Source organism: Calypte anna, chromosome 9 (genome assembly GCF_003957555.1).
Source record: "Calypte anna isolate BGI_N300 chromosome 9, bCalAnn1_v1.p, whole genome shotgun sequence".
Classification (NCBI taxonomy): Eukaryota; Metazoa; Chordata; class Aves; order Apodiformes; family Trochilidae; genus Calypte; species Calypte anna.
The window spans coordinates 6,764,509-6,781,783 of record NC_044255.1 but is presented as its reverse complement, the minus strand read 5'-3'; the positions used below and the strand labels follow the sequence as shown (position 1 = coordinate 6,781,783).

General features: G+C 37.3%; 1 protein-coding gene across 1 annotated transcript in view; it reads left to right on the top strand.

Annotated features, from left to right (window-relative positions):
• Positions 1–10,075, top strand: part of CLSTN2 (calsyntenin 2) — a 292,419-nt gene extending 282,344 nt beyond the window's left edge. Inside the window, exons 12-18 of the mRNA XM_030456311.1 lie at positions 628–776; positions 2,212–2,435; positions 5,006–5,176; positions 5,819–5,964; positions 7,348–7,465; positions 9,034–9,218; positions 9,844–10,075. Of these exons, the coding sequence (XP_030312171.1) occupies positions 628–776; positions 2,212–2,435; positions 5,006–5,176; positions 5,819–5,964; positions 7,348–7,465; positions 9,034–9,218; positions 9,844–10,041 (1,191 nt within the window). The 3' untranslated portion in view covers positions 10,042–10,075. The remainder of the gene's footprint in view (positions 1–627; positions 777–2,211; positions 2,436–5,005; positions 5,177–5,818; positions 5,965–7,347; positions 7,466–9,033; positions 9,219–9,843) is intronic.
• The last annotated feature ends 7,200 nt before the right edge of the window (positions 10,076–17,275 follow it).

Genomic DNA, 17,275 nt, shown 5'->3' with positions numbered 1-17,275 from the left:
CTGACTTTGTGTACATAGCATCTCCATCTTAAATCATGACACCCTTATTGATCACGAGAGAGAGAAAGGAGAATCCCCTTTATTGTATCTGACGTTAATGAAGATGGAGGAGGTGAATGTTATAATTGTTTTGTTCATTTGCATTGAAATAGATCTCAGAAAGATAGCCCAGGGTAAAATGCAACAGAAAGGAGGAAAAATATGCTTCTGCATGCTCCTCTGGTTTAAGTGAGTATTTTTAGAGTGAGGTGGTGTTTAACCTTAAAAAAAAAAATCGTAATAACAATAATGATGCCAGTAAATTATGGTTTTGAACCCTACAGCTGTAGAAGTAATATCTGCACAGTGGTAAGATGGGCAAAGTATGGCAAATGGGGATTAGTTTAATATAACATTGTATATATATTTATATATATATAGTTATTCAGATATGAAATAGATGACCAATACCAGTCCGTGTTTTAGGGAACAACATGTGGATTCAGCCCAAAACAGCTACTAATAATTTCTTTTTTTTCTAAAAACATTACATTTTAAACTTAAGTCTGTGCAATATTCTTTATAAATGCATTATTCTGTACTCTGTAGCCTGGTACCTTAAATACTAATTATATGCATTTCCCCTAGTATCACTTCAACCCTTCCCAGTCAGTCCTTGTCATGGAAGGAGATGACATTGAGAATATAAATCAAGCTCTCCGAAAGGTCTCATACATCAACTCTAGACAGTTTCCTACTGCAGGTGTACGACGTCTCAAAGTCTCATCTAAAGTCCAGTAAGTTATACTTCAGCTGAACTGATTAGATTAGGGATATTTTTAATTAATTACTTTTTTCTTTGGACATGTAAAAAGAAGAATTTTGGCTAAATTATATTGCTAAATCATATTTTTATGTAATCGAGAATACAGTATGAATTTTATTCACTTCTATGCTGATTTACATAGTGGTTTACCCTTGCTATTGTCCTTTTAAGAAACTTGTCTTGTTAATTTAATTTACTTGTCTTTCTAGTTAGGAGCATACAGTCTGGACTGAACAGTACTTGCATTTATTACTGTCTTATTTACTGTTCATTTTAAAAAGTTATCGTTTCTTCTGAGATAGCTAGAGCCATGATTTTTTAAAGCAGGCCTATTACATCTAACAGATGACCTATCTGCAGGAACAGTATTTGTAGCTATGCTTGAAATACTCTGTCTGTCTGTATCCTTATGTGGGTGTCATCACTGAAGTATTGGTGTTGCATGTTAAACAGAAATCCGTGTCCTTCCACTTTCATGCAACAACAGTGACAGAGCCTGACCAATAATGTTTACAGTTCTACATAATCAAAGAGCCATCTGTCACTCCTGAGCTCCCCTGGGGTATGACTGTTACAGGAAGTTGTGCAGTGCAGTGGAAGCAGATCTTTAGAGTGAAAATAAGCATCAGTTCTTCCAACTCTCAACTGCTCTGTGCACAGTTAACTAAGTGTCAGGTTTAGTTGAGAGTCATGGGGTGACCACAGTGAGCATTTGGAGATCATCTTCTGAGGTAGAGTCCCTTGAAGCAGAGCAGTTTGCATAGTCTTAAGGCTGCCCAAGTCTTGTGCAAAGATGAAGTTGAGTTTGTGAGGAGATTCACCTCCAAAGCACAGTGCTGATACAGATGAATACACTAAAAGAGGCCCCACTTGTCCCCAGTAAGTACTGGGGGATGCTAGAATGACTTCTTGATGAGTCCAGTTTAAATAGGTAATTAGCCCCTTTTATTCACACATGACAAGATAACCATACTATATTAATTGGATATTGCTTTAAGAATTTAATGTTAGGTTTACTGAAGTTAGTTGTTATCATCTAATTAATATTTTTTAACAAGTGACTCCTTGGGTTCATGTCAGTGAAACATCAAAATATTTTTCTGATGGTGAACTTACTAAATATTCAGCTTGTCACTAATCTCCTTGCTAAGCTGCCCCTACGTAATTTCAGTAATTGTGAATGTGGGGAGGGGATGAGAGGAACAGAGCTGTTACTGTCACTGCTGGCCCATGTGCACAGTGCTACAGATGCATGTCCCTATGTATGGAAGTGCTAAACTATGGAATAGACTGATCTGAGATGCTGCAAAAGGACAAGATCCATCAGGTAGGTTTTGGGTAGGGCAAGTGCCACAAACCTCTAATGCAATGTGCTACGTACAGTTAACAAATAATATATTTTTCAGATGTTTTGGTGAAGATGTCTGCATTAGTATCCCAGATATAGATGCCTATGTAATGGTGTTTCAGGCCAGTGAGCCCAGGATTACAGTAAGTGGGATGGACCACTTTGCTAGACCAGCTGCACAATTTGAAAGTGAAAGAGGTGTTATTTTGCTACCTGACATCAGGATTGTCAGCACAGTCACTAAAATGGAGCATCCAGAGGACTTAGAAGAACATGAAAGAGGTTTGTGGATTTCTTTTAAGTACGATTGCTTACACTGTAACATGACCCCTCAGATTTTTTTAGAGGATAGTGAAAACAAAAAACATAAAGGAAGCGAGTTAACCCAGATTAATATAGGCAATGTTAGGCAGCAGTAATGCTGTACTGAAGACATTCTGTTTAACACATTGGAAATTGTGTTAGTGATAGATCACTATGTGCTTTAAAAAAGTAGCTTTTCCATTTAGTGTCCTGTCTACTTCAGAATAATTCCTTTCCACTCTTCTTTGCGTATTCTTCTCAATCACATATTGTCATTGGAATCTATTTGAAACAGAATTTTGCTAATTGTACTGATAAAGTGGGAAGCAGTAATTGACTTAATAGTTGGAGGTTGTCTGGTTTTATTTTTCCAGCTTTGCTACTGAATTGTGTGTGATACTTGAGAAAATAATCTTGTGCCTCACTTTCCTGCCTATATAATGCAATTACAATAGTTTACAAATATTTTTTTTCAATGATGACAGTTTATTCTAATGCTGAGCAATGTGTATATTCTTATTTGACATTAGGTGAATGTTCAAAAATACAAATAAGGTTTAAAATAGTTGTCAGTAAGGCAGTCTTCCTTTTGGATGTTTGTGTGCTAAGCAAATGAAATAATATGAGTAATCATTCTAAACAATATTTCTAGGACTAGAAAAAGAAGCAACTAAATGTACATCTCTTGAAAAGATAAAATCATGAGTGTTGTGTGAGTGCAGGGGCCTGGATCTCCTGAAGCCGTACTCTGTAATAATGCTGCTTATCAGTTGCCTGAAACTGCATTTGTCCTCTGGAGGCTGGCAGTGTTTATCATGATAGATCATTATCCATCACTTAAGACACAATGATGCTTCATGTCCCTAAAAGTTATGACGCCCTCAAAACTGTTCCAAGGAATTAGGAACTACTGCCCTCCAGTGTAGTTAAGAAATTTTGTCTATGCGAATTTTTCCCACTACAATTATTGACATAATTACTGGTGTAGCACCCTGTAGCCTAAAAATCCTGTCTTACCTCGAAAAGGAACATAGCAAAATTTCTTAAACTATAATTAAATTCCTTGAAAGTCCATGTGCCATCTCTTGTTTGTTTTCATAAGAGTAGTTAAAATGGATAGATAATAATTGACTTTGGGAATACTTGTGTTTTACAAAAGATTATTAAATTCTAAGTTTCAGAATTCCTGCATTATAAGCTTGAGTCTTTATTTCTTTCAGCCTGGATATGATCTGACAAAAGAAAAAATGGTCATGAATCCTGACCTGTATTTATCTATATCTATTTTACCGTTTATTGGGAATTTACATAGCTGAGTGACTGCATTCCCCAGTCACAGGACCCTTAGGTCTGTCTCTAATCAGAAGCAGATCAGGCAGTTGCCTCAGCCAGCAGTGTGAGTATGGCTCTGAAACTTGATTTGCCTGCACAGGGCCCTGGAATGCCAGCTCCTTGCTGCTTGTCCTGTCATAGTAGAAGAATCTGTGGGACCCCCACCAATGGCTGAAATTGCTGCCCCTGACCCCAGGCTCTTACCTGTCTCTCATAGCTCCCCATGAAAGAGTTCAACTCATCAGCCTTAGCAATTTGCCTAGCCTACAAATTTGAGATGGCTCTGCATTTTTGGACAAGTGTGGGCTTTACCTAGACTTCAGACATACAAATTGACTGTACCAGGAGCTGGGAATGTAGAACAGAAGACTTTTCTGTCTGTGCCTGTCTTTGTAATACACCTTTTAGAATTAAATCAGCCAGCTGGGCATTAAGTTCCAAGATGACAGTCTCGGTGTCCATGGTACCACCCAGGGGCTGGTGAAGCAGTCTTTCCAGACACTTTGTGTTAAGTAGACCAGAGAATTAAAATACTAAATTGATATGCTACCCTTTTTCCAGTGACAGAATGATTTTTTTTAATCGTGTGTACTGAAGGATAGTCAGTTCACAGCTCAGTTTCTCCAAGTCCCATAGTACAGAATCTTGTCACTTATGGTAACACCACATTCTTGGGTAGGCGGCCGTGTTCTTTGTAATGGAAATGCTTTATGGGCCATAGAGCAACTGAGAGAATCATCCAAGCATAGAGATATTTGACATGTATTTTTTTCCGTTTGGTTTTCCTTGAGAAAAGGAAAGAAAAATGAATTTTTGATACCAGTGTTGTTATCTATACAGTACTGAAAATCAGAATTGTTTGTGTGATTTTATTTTCAGGATCAAACTTCACTATTCTGCTTCCAGAAGTGTTCTTGAATGTTGCTGTTGTTGTTATTATTATTATTACTATTACATTTTTGCCATTTGCTCTTACATCTTTGCCATCTATCTCACTAGGTATTTGTAGGCCTTCATCACAGCACCCGAACAGGCAAGACACTGCTCTTTTGATTTCCTTCAAGTACGCTGTATTTAATATCAGCAAAGACCAATTCAGCCATTTCAGAAAAACTGAAAGCCCTGATGCAAAGCACATAAAGTGACTGGGCTGTTCTGTGATCATTTATCTTAGTTTCTTTCTTCTTTTTTTCATCATGTATGCCTTGTGTTCTCAGCCAATAAGCCTGTGGTATTAGAGGAAATGCTCCACAACTTGGATTTCTGTGATATTTTGGTCATTGGTGCAGAACTAGATCCTGAACAAGAGTGTTTAGAACTAGATCGTGTGGAACTTCAAGGAAAACACCTAGATGCCACAAATTCCACAGCAGGATATTCAATCTATGGTAAGTACCTGGACTTCGCTTTGCCTTATTTCTTCCCACAACAATTGGATTACTGGAATGAAAGGACTCATTTGAAAGAAATTAAATAGAAATTTGTGATCTAGTAGCTGTAACTTATTCCAGGAGAGACTGTATCTCAAAAAGCAGTTACTTTTTGATCTCTGTGTGTTCTGCATTTATTCTTTGGAATACAGCATGGCTTTGCATTGATCTCAGCATCTCTCCTGCTACTCCCCATGTAAGGCAAATAGCAACACTGCTTTATATTAGTGTGGGGGTTCTTCTAGACCATAACAGTGGAACGTGGGAATGAGGGGATCTCTCAGTCCTCCTACACAGTTGTGGTAACTCATTGGCCATTTTTGTCAATTACTAAATAATTGATTCCTAAACTTTATTGTTCTTTTTGTTCTTCTCCACTATGTACCTACATTCATTTCCAAAACCTATTCTCTTTATTTATTTATTTACTAATTTATTACTAGCCAGAGGCTCTATCAAGGAGTACTTGCTGAACTGCCATTTTTAGACCATTCTGCAAAATTTAGTCCTTTCTGTGAACATTTCATTTCTCCTGTAATGCACAGAGCGTTTGTTTCATAGCATCTCATTAAGACTATTAATGCTTTACCACCATTTCAGGTGTAGACAGCATGCACAACTATGAACAGGTTCTTCGGCAGATTCGGTACCGTAACTGGGACACTTCTGCCACCTTTGACAGAAAGTTCAGAGTCAAGTGCACAGAGCTAAATGGACGTTACACCAGCAATGAATTTAACCTGGAGGTAAGCAATCATTTAGTCAGGTTTTCTTTTCCAGAAAACTGAGCATTAGCCTTATTTTCAGTGACATCGAGTTTTCTTTAGAACGTGTAAATTTATGTACACATTCTGGTAACTAATCACAGAGGAAAAATTCTAAGTTCCATTCAAATATGAAGTTGACTTCTGTCAACATTCTTCAGTGTGTCTTTCTGTTCTGCTGCATATGTAAGGAGATGACCCTTCTCTTGAACTCCACTGATGCAGAGAATTACTCCTTTTCAAACAGAATGGAGGTTAAGGTCATCATCATTTTTTTTCCATGATGTAAGATTTCTTACAGTTCTTTTTGAAGATTTATACACCTACTTGAAAGCAAATCATTACAGCCCCATTATTTTCCTTATAGTAGTTACTTTTTAACCTTTGATACTTTTCTTTCCTGTAGCAATCACCTTGCAATTTTTCCCTGTACAGTAATTTTTAGAATTTACTCTCCATCAGATGGCCATGTTGTTACATGATTTCAGATTGCTTTGAGGACAAAAGTCAGTATACAGGTAACAAACACAAAGTAGGGACTGCATCTGTCATGTTCTCTTGGCTTCACTATCTATGGTCAGCTAACCACAGGAATATTCAGGTAGTTCTACATCTTATGTGTGCTGGTTGTAGGTCCAGTGCAGCACAGTGGCTTAGGTACTGAAAATTACTGCTGATTCACCTCAGCAGGAATCATGGGCCTATTCTGAAGAATGAACTTATCCAGCCTGGAACCCAGGTACCATGTAGCTACAGAAAGGGCTTCTTAGCAATAGGCTGAAAATGTAATAATTGTCTCCAAAAGTTTTTATGTGTATATTGTATTGAAAAGTGTTTTCACCTCAGCATTCTTCAGCCCTGACAATAACTTTGGGGTTGTTGCATAACATAACTGTCAGTTATGTTATAGGTCATAGGGTAAGCTGAAACCTCTTCTAATTCTCTTTTGCTGCTTTGGTTTTAAACACAACAAGTTTGATACATTCTCTGCCAATGTTTAGAGTGACAAATCTCCAAGTAACTTTCAGGGAACACCTAAAAGCTGATGAGTATATAGAAAAAAAATACTACTTATTCAGACAGGTAATGAATGAATGAATCAATCAATATATCAAATTCCTTGGTGCCCCTTTGTAGTCTACATAGCGAAATGTTAAAATTAATTTTTACTGCTAAGCATGAGAAATATTAACCTGTGTATTTTTCCACTGGGGTAAAAAAAGTGAATTTGATTTTAACATCTGTCTAAAAATGTTCCTATCTACTGATGAAGTTCATAGTTCTAAGTAATGTATGAAGACAGCAAGCTTGGAATATAGAGCACTTTTTAGTATCTGATCTATTATTTTTCTCTTGTGGTGGAAGGTCAATATTCTACACAGCTCCAACTTCATGGACCATGTAAATCATATGATAGTACAACCACAATTTCTCCAATCTGTGCAGCACCAAGAAGGAAGCATAAGTGCTGCTCACAACTCAGGTATGTGATGACTTTACAGAGTGCTCAGAATGATTCTGGTTTGTCTCTATTTCCCTTGTGGTTCCACCTGGTCAACAAAAAACCTCTGAACTCCATAGTTACAGTTTGTGAACCTCACAGAGATCATTGCAGAGGTATGAAAGAAGGGCACACTGAATTCTCTTATTTCTTGCTGAGGACATACTGTCAAATAAAAGGCTGGTATCCTTTTTTAAAGTCTTCATTAGAGGTTCTGTACTCTGACCCACATAATGAAGAAATGTCTTGTTTCTAGTATTGAATGGTATGAAGGATAATATTTATAATATTGTCTTTCTACATCTCTAAGCAAAAGGAAGAAATTTTTCAAAGGAAAAGAAAGAAATGCTTGTGGGTTTTTAAAAATATATAATTGTTGCAGTGCTTCTGTTAGCTGCTCTCCAGGCCTCAGTCTGGAGATCTCTGGAAAGATCTAGATAATCCATCTGGCCATGTCCAGGGGGTATTTATATATATATGAAATAAAGAAATAAAATTGTATTTTTAGACTATATGAGTTAAAATATATACCTACATCTGAAACCTCTAGAGTGAGGTTAAACCCAGGGCAAAGATACCTGTTCAAATGCTGGATTCTGAAATCCTTTCAGCTGAATGATACATATGTAAAGAAGTGAAGCTGATGAGAAGTGTAGATAGTTAAAAGTAGTTATATATAGCTATGCTTAGAAAATTACCATATTTTTCAGTATACTTGCATAGATGTATTATTAAAATCAAACTGAATTTTTACAAAAATAACTGTTGCAAACTAGTTTGGTCTTCTTTATTTTAGTATTAGTCTGATTTCAGAGTTCCATTCGTGTAGGCAGGGCAGGGTGACAAAATGGGGTACAGAGCTCCTGGAATTGCAGTACCTAAGTAGCAAATGGCAGCGCTTCTCCTCTAACCTAATTATGGGACTGATAATATGAGGAGTTCAGAGAGATTTCTTCCTTTGACTAGCTGGAGACAGAGCCTTCTCAGCACAACAGAACAGTGAGGAAAAATGTCTTGAAAATCTTCAAGAGTCTCTCAGGAGGGTTGTAACACAGGCAACTGGAGTGTTAATGTGTTATTTTATTCCTCCGAATGTAGAGTTAAATCATAGTGCAAGTGATTTGAAGCCTTTGAAAATCTAAGCTTTGAGATATACTTTTCTCCCAAGTGAGGTTATCACCTCAGCTGTAATCAGAAGGAGACAACATGCAGGTAAGTTAACTGAACCTGATTGCAAAAGCACTGAAACTAACTGATTCTGCACTGGTCAACTACTTGTCTTCTGTAATAAAATGGCTTAAAGATCAAGCTGTAGGCATATTCCATTTTAGTTACCATTTATAATGCTTAGTATAAGATATCTGTAAATCCCATTTGTGTGTGTTCTGCTTTAGCAGGTGGGTACCTGTCAACACTTTCAGTAGTGCCTGGCACAAGGCAGATGTCTGTGCTGATTCTGAGATGCTGAGGGGAAAAAATAGTCTAAGTATTTAGTGGGGGTTTTAGGTGACTTGTTCCACAAACATTCCCTTTTCCACTTTTTGTTACAGTTGTTCCAAGTGTGGCTACTATTGTTATCATAATCTGTGTCAGCATCCTCATTTTCATTGTGACCTTGGGGGTCTATCGAATCCGGAGAGCCCATCAGCACAGCTCTGCAGACAACGAAGGCAGCAAAGAAAATGAAATGGATTGGGATGATTCTGCTCTGACCATTACTGTCAACCCCATGGAGGTACTTAACTGAGGTTTAATATTGTATCGTGATACTACCAGGAGTTGCTGACAGGGCTGCTAGCTTGCTCAGCAGAGTTTTAAACCTCTTTTAGAGTATACTTGATTAAGCTTGGAAGAACAAGTGTATGTGCATACACTTGGGACCTCATCTCAGCATTGAGTTCTGCACACCATGATAATGGTCAACTGAATACTTTACAATTTGTTGTCATGTATGATAACTATATAGGATGGTGAAGAATTCTTAGGTGAAATATCACTTCCTCTCTTTCTGTATTTGCACTCTGGGTGCCCAAGGTACAGTCACTTTGTTTTTAACTTTTCAGTATAAGCACTAATACAGTAAAAGGAGGGGAAGTAATAATCAATTTTTTTAAAATGACATTGACAGATTAACTTTTTGGCTTGTTTACCTTTCATTCTTATTACAGTAGTTTTTTGAATATTTGCTACTGAATTGAATCATTTGATGCCTTACAGTCACATAGTGATGGAAAGCAGATTTTCCCAGCATGCTAGCATTTCCAAATGTGTAGTAACTGCTCATATTACCACAGCCACTGGATAGCAGGTAGGCACCTTTTTTTTTTCTACTCTTTTTCATTTCTTTAAATGTACTATAGAAATATGAAAAGCCTCATCAGACAGAAGAGGAGAGTGAGGAAGAAGACACAGAAGATGAAGACACAACCAGTGCTGAATCAGATGAAAGTGAAGAGGAGGAGGAGGAGGAAGAGGAAGTGATTGTCCAAAAGGGAGACAAACAGAATGCCAGCAGGAGTGAGCAGTTGGAGTGGGATGATTCCACACTCCCATACTAGCAGTCCTCTAGCCACATTGCTCTTTTGTAACAACCAATACAATGTCTTTTCAGAGTCTATGAGTTCATTGACAGGATTTGAACTTCTGCTTGCCTATAACTGTTTTGCCTAAAATGATCTTGTTGTAGTAATTGGTTATGATAGAACTGACCCTTTTCTTACAAAGCTGAGTAAATATGGTACAGGCTTACTGGCATCACCAGTAATAAAGTAATCCAGAACTTGATCTGTTAGCAAGCATGGTTCTCCAGCTCCTGTTTACATACTGCAGATACGTGACAAAAATCCTGTCACTCAGTCCATAGAGGTGTTAGGCCTTGCTGTTTATTTCATACAGGATTGATTTCAGCTTGTTATGAAGAATTACTGGTGTGGATCCAAGTAACAGTTGCTGTTTGACTTCGCACTCTTGCAGGTATGAAATATAAAATACCTTCAAACTGGGGCAGAGCTTTAGTGCTACAGGTGAGAGACTGAATTCCATTTGTCATCTCGTCCTGTCTTCTTCAAAGGTCGGTCTTCTACAAGGGAATATCTAGGACTTGACACAGGATGCATGTGTGCCTGTGTAGAAGTTGACAGTGTACTTTTTTGGCAATCTGTTAGAACCCTCGAGGCAGTGATTTTATCCAGCCCCCCCATAGAAACTTAAAGAGATTTTACAAACAGCAAGTCTGCTGAAGGTTAAAAAAAAAACCCAGCAATGTTCTTTGTCTGCAGATTGAGTGATATGGTTTTATGCAAACTGCAAATTCTAATGGGATTGATTTACTGAAGACCTGTAGAGTTGCTCATTAGTTATGGATTGAGCAATTTGCAGCAAATCGATGCTTTAAATGGTCTGTCTTGTAAAATCATTAGCTTGCTGCAGTATCTTGCTGAAGTAGTGGAAAATAAGTGACCCCAGTATTCCATAGCTATGTATGGTTGGATTTAAACAATGATTTTACCTGAGGAAAAATATTCCCTTTTGCTTCCCTTTGCCAGCTGGAATTCCTGTCTGACTGAACTCTCTAAAACATTATGCCCTATTTCTTCTGCACCCTTACCCACCTGTGAGTGACACAAGAGCAAGTGACATCATACACAACTGTCAGCCTCTTTTGTACTCATAATTCTCCCTTATTTCTTCTTCCTGAAGCCATTAATGTTGAGAAAAGGTTTTATAAAGAAGAGCAAGAATAGTAAAACCTGCCTGGAACCAAAAGAAGTGAAAACAAAACGTAAACTCTTAAGAGGTTGAGAGTATTTTAGTTTGCTATGGTAACACAGCATATTTTTCTTAAACACTGGTTAAAAAGAAAAAACAAAAAAACCCCAAAAAAAACAAACTAAGAAAAAAAGAAAAACAAAAACAAAGCTATGTAAAATGTGTTGATAAGTCTGTGTGGTGTGTTGTTTGGGTTTTTTTGTCCCCTTTCCTTAATTATCTTTGCATCTTCAAATGCTCTGCATACCAAATGATGCAGCAGTTGCTAGGATAACTGCTCTAATGCATAGAAAACAGAATGGCATGGAAGTGAATGCTGCCCAGTGGCTTGCCTGTTGGTTTTTGTTTGGTTTTTTTTCTTTTCCTAAGTACCTCCTTTATAATTTCATAATTGACTTTTAATTTTGCTTTTGTAATTTGCTGCTTAAAATGAGATGCTTCCTCTTTTCTCCAAGAGAAGCAAGCAGTCAGTGTTGCCTCAACAGGACCTTCTTGAGCACCCACAGATGGTAGTTGGTATTGTAAAGAGTAAACTTGAGCAAACTTGAGATTATTCATCTCCCTCAATACTAAATTTTTAGCAGCTTCTTATTATCTTTGAATATAGAGGATAGAGTGTGGATTTGGGGATTCTTTTAATTCCAGTTTCTGCATCTGATAGTTGCAGGGAAAGCCTGAAAACAAATAGACCTTTTAGTTTAGTAACTGAAAGTAAATAAAAGGAATCTACATTAATTTTAAAATTAGAGATCCTCATGCTCATCTTTGTTACAACAACAATTTTGTTGGCATATGACTAATAAGTCCTGCTTTATTTTCATTCCAGTCTCTCACATATATTAAACTTTCAAGAGTATTTGCAGAATCAAGCCCTCTTGATCCGAATACAATTTATCTGTAGGATTAAAGAATGTAAAATTGGCCAAAACTTCTGATTAATAAGAAAATTATTTTCAAATTTGTCAATATGTTGAACAAACATTTTGTGTTGGATCATTTCCTAGCATCCTAAATCATTTCCTAGTGTTAATTTGTTTAGTGACATGAAGCAGGCTCTTCATGATGTTTGCTGTTGGCACATATCAGCAAAGCTCTCTGCTCAGAAAAAAAATATTTAAAATTAAAAGTAGATGTTTTTAAAAGTCAATTATGATTTAAAACTGGACTTAAATTATTTTTTTAAGTTCCCATTATTCCTGATTACTGTTGTTATCTCAGCATATATTAGGGCAACCTGAAAACAGCAATTTACAACCTTATTGTCAGCCTTTAATTCTTTTAAATATTCATCTCTTCATCAGTGTGTTTCTCCATCTAATAGATTTTTTTATCTTCTTTTTACTGGAAGCACATCTTTTCAAGTTGTGCTGGTACATTACACAGGAAACAAAGTATTTTCTCTACTGTAAATAAACCTACATTTTTAAACCTAAGCAAAGTAATATAGGCATGTGTGTTGTCACTAAAATTTGGTTTGCATCAATTTATCCAGCAAACTAAAATGTATCACTTCTACGTATTTTAGATTCATCATTTGAGGAGTGCATTATGAAACATTTTTCATTCTAACAGTTTCACAATATTTTAGTGGGAATAAGATGCTACTTCACAAAGTGAACCTTAGAATTATAATATTCACATAGATGTTGCCAGAGATGGCTTCATGAGCAAAAGTTTAGTAGTTAAATAGCATAAAATACCACTTTTTCTGAAATAATTTGAACAATATCATATACACCCTCCCTCCTCTTCCCTCCCCCCCCCCCCCCCCAGGTCAAAAGCCAAAAATTTGTCCTTTCATCTCTGAAAAAAAGTCTTTATGCAGTGAACACTGAAATGGCAGCTGCAGAGTCTGGCTCTTCAGATGTAATGTTTGCAAACCTGAGTTATGAAGACACACAGATATAAGTGGCTTTTCTTTTTGTTTGTTGTAGCAACAAAACAAGTGCATCCAAAAAAACCCACCTATGAAAAGGTACTCATAGTACATGGCATCAGGATTCTGTGATGCTGGAGGTCTCCAATGACATCCTATCTATGAATAATGCTCAATTTTTAAAATTCTAATTTAGTGCTAGGAAGAGCTGCAAAAAACTGTAAAAATCAAATTTGAGATGGTGATACACTGGGTTATCTTAATTAATGTAACTGAGTAAGTTGCTTTTTTGTGATCAACAGCTCACGTCTTTTTCACTTCTATCCTCACCATAGGTATTTAATCTTTGCAAGTAAGCATTCAATTGTTGAACTTTATCTCATTATTTATTGCATTGTCTGACACCAGTTCAATTTAGAAATAGATGTGTAGGGTTCATGACATTTTAATACTAATTGAAATAAAACACTGTTGTTTGTTTATGCAAACATGCAGTAGTATCCTGCAGTGATGGTTTGACAGCTTTTGAACTGGTGATGATCTCCCCTGCCAAGGGCTGATGGGAAGGTGAAGTTTATTTCCCTTCCTGGGGTGTTGGGGTGCTGGGCTTGCTGCAAACATCTGCATCAGCCTTACTTCAGTAAGGAAGAAAATAAGAGTCAGAAAGAGTCAGAGGGTTGTCAAGGTCCTTTGGTGGGGATAAAATGTACTCTCCCCATTGCAGGAGGTGTCCCTACCTGACTCTAAGCTGACAGTAATCTAAGGCACATCAGTAGCCCCAGGTTAAAGACTACCCAGACTTTGCTTTGGCAACCTTTTCAGCCCTGTATCGAAGTATTGTCTCAGTTGTCTCCTTCCCCAACCTGTAACTTGAGAGGCAGCTCTAATGGTTTTGCCTGGCAGGGATCCCAGCAGGTTGGGACATGACATTTCCTCTTCTGGAACTTTTGGTGCCATCACGTGCACCACCACGTTCATCTCCACCACCATCCATGACTAGCAGAAACGGAGAATGAAGGACTTGACTGAGGTGACAGTGGGTCAAGGTCTGGTGGGGTGGACCCATGGAGCTGGTTCTGGTATTCTGGAATATAGGTTAAGGATAGTAAGGATGTTTGCAAAAGGATAAGGGTACTTAGTAGAGTGAGAAAGGAATTTAAACTGTGAGGACATCCCCAGGCTTTTAAAAGATTCTCCTCACCCTTTAATTCACACATGCTTATGGGAGTTACTATCTCAATACCAGTGTATCTCCTCTAGGTTGGTTTCTTTTTTTATGCTTACTGAAAAACACAATAAAACCTCATAGCAAAATGCAATGTCCATATAAACATTTTCCAGGAATCTAGCAGTAGACAAAGGATCAAAGTGCTAAAAATGTTGGTGTCTGACACAATGACCAACATCCTCATTGTTTTGCTTCTCCTCTCTGGACTGCAGTTGTTTCCTGGATATATGCTGGATACACTCCGTAAAAAACAATTGGTTAACAGCAAGGAAACGGCTCATCTGGAAGAGAAATAAAGGTGTCATAGCTAGTAAAAAGGTGTTTTAAATATATTTAGACATTTATTTCTTGATTAAATCCTAGAAATGAAAAAAAGTCATAATGAAATAATATTTTGGACAAGTATTGTTGCCAAACTTAGAAATAACAGTGCTATGAGCAGAATTTTGAAAAACATACACAAACTGATACACCTTTGCATATACATATATAGTAGCTTCTATACATACAAATGTTAAGTAATATTATATGTGTGTGTGTGTGTATATATACATATATAAATACTATCTAGAGTGGAAATGCACCTTTAGTTTTATCCAGCATTATCCGTGAAACTGCGTAGATTCAGGCAGTGCATCTAGAGTTGCTCTGAGTGGAAATCCTAGAATAAATGTACAGAGCATGTGTCCTTAAAACAGGCTAATTTATGGCTCTTTAGGATCCTAGTCAAATGCTAGACATCTTACTGGCTAGCTGGAAATCACAATTGGCCAATAAACTCTGGTTCTGCCCTGATAAAATTACTGAACCAAAAAAAGTAGATATATCTGGGGGAACCTGGCTGTCCAGTAGCCTGGTCTTGATGTTTCACTTACTTTTGGCTGTAAGCCTTGGGATTAATACAGCTCTGGAGGATCCACGTAGTTGCTGAAATTTACTTAGTATCTACTTAAGGCACTTCTCATACAGCAGCTGGGCAAGGAGGAGATAGAGCAAATCTCATACAGCAAATCTAATGAGATATATATTTAAAAAAAAAAAAAAAAAAAAAAAAGCAAAATTAAAATCACCCTTGACAGGAATAAAAAATATTGCTGTTAACTCTTCATGATGCTGTGCTATATGATTTTCCTCATGTTTCAACCAGTATCTCCATCCAAATAATAATGTTAGATTTCTGCCTTATCAGGCTAAGCTGAAAAAGGTGACAAACTTTGTTTATTGCACATCCTCACTGTCCAGAGTCCGCAAACTTCACAGTGCAGAAGTGCCAATCCAGGCAGCTGTAAGAATGCCAGCCACCCTCCTCCTTCAAAGATCCAGGTGTTGCCAAATAAACCCCAACAACCAGGGTACCCATGCTTCTGTCCAAACCATGCAAATGTTCAATGTATAAAACAGATATTTCCTACAGCACCAAGAAACATACAAGTGATCCTGCACAATCTTTTAATGCTTGGGGAAAATGTTGGGTTTAGATTTTGGGGGTTTTTTTTAGAAAGAAAAGCATCACAAGCTGTATGGGGAGAGTTGTAAGCTGAAATGTATCAGGTCCCTTAATGCTACATGGTGCAACCATGCAAAAGGAAGTGTAGCCAGTGATCAGACTGTTTGCTTTAGAAGTAGTTTTAGAGTAGAGTAGTTTGTTGTTTGGTGTTTGGTTTTGGGTTTTTTTGTTGTTGTTTTGTTAGTCTGTCCTGAGAATCCAGAATCTCTTTTATTAGTATGGAGATTAAAGACAGGCTTGAAGGATGACCACTAAAGCTACAGCAGAGTAAGACACATACTCAGCAAGTCAAGAAATATTTCTGATAAATGTGTCAGCAAAATTACTACATTATTAGGGAGAGTATCTCAGGCAGCTACTACCCATTATTATCCGTTATTATTATAACCAACCCCCCTTGAAACAAATAACAGCAATTAAAAAGAAAAAAGAAAAAGTATGTCTCTCTTCTTCCACATGCTGCCTCCCTTAAATATATAGATAAAGATAAAAGACTTGCTCAGGTAACCCTGTTACTACAATGACATTTCAAATCAGCACTGCAATTGGCAAAAAAATCTTATTTAAAAGCTGCCTAATGTGTACACTTATAGATGAGAAGTTGGATGGCTGTTTCTGGTGGATATGATCTTTGTAATGGGGAATGGATCAACTAGTCAGTTCTCTTAGAAAAATTACTTATTATTTAGGTAAGAGTCAACATAGATTTAGAAGAGAACACATGAATTACAGACAGAGTTAAGGTTTCCAGTTGAAGTGAAAAAAGCTGGAATTTAATATTCTAGAAACCAGAGAGTATAAAAGCTTGAATGCCAAGCAGTAAGAAACTGGAAACATATGCCTAGAGCTGACAGTTGTAAGAAATGACAAGAAGGAAAATATAGGATGTCGGGTTGTGAGATGACCACACGTATAACTTGTGTGTGCATATGTGTGTTTATACATGTATACATCTAGAAAAATGACCTACTCATTCCCAGCATGGAGGTTGTTGTGGTAATGAACTAGAACCTTGAGTTCTTCAGCATGGTTGCTGCTGTCTGCAGCTGCTTCATTAGTTCCAGTTACAGTGCCTCCAGCAGAGCTGGCAATGGAGTGAGATAATGATGGATGTTGCTACACTGCCTACATCAAGCAGGAAATGCTTTACAGCCAAGGCAGGCCTGTGGCGATTTGGGCCAAAATGCTTTGTCTGTAATTACTCAGATTTAATAGTACAGTTGCCACGCGTTTTACTTTGAGCTAAGAAACAGAAGTTTTGCACACAGGCAATTGTGTTGTTTAGTTTTAGGGATTTTCTAGAAACAACATACTCCATAAGCTGGGAGGAATTGGGAACACCTAAGAAAAACTGTACTCCACATTGCAAAGGCCATTATGAAAACTTCTGGTACTAATCCAATTTCTTAAGTG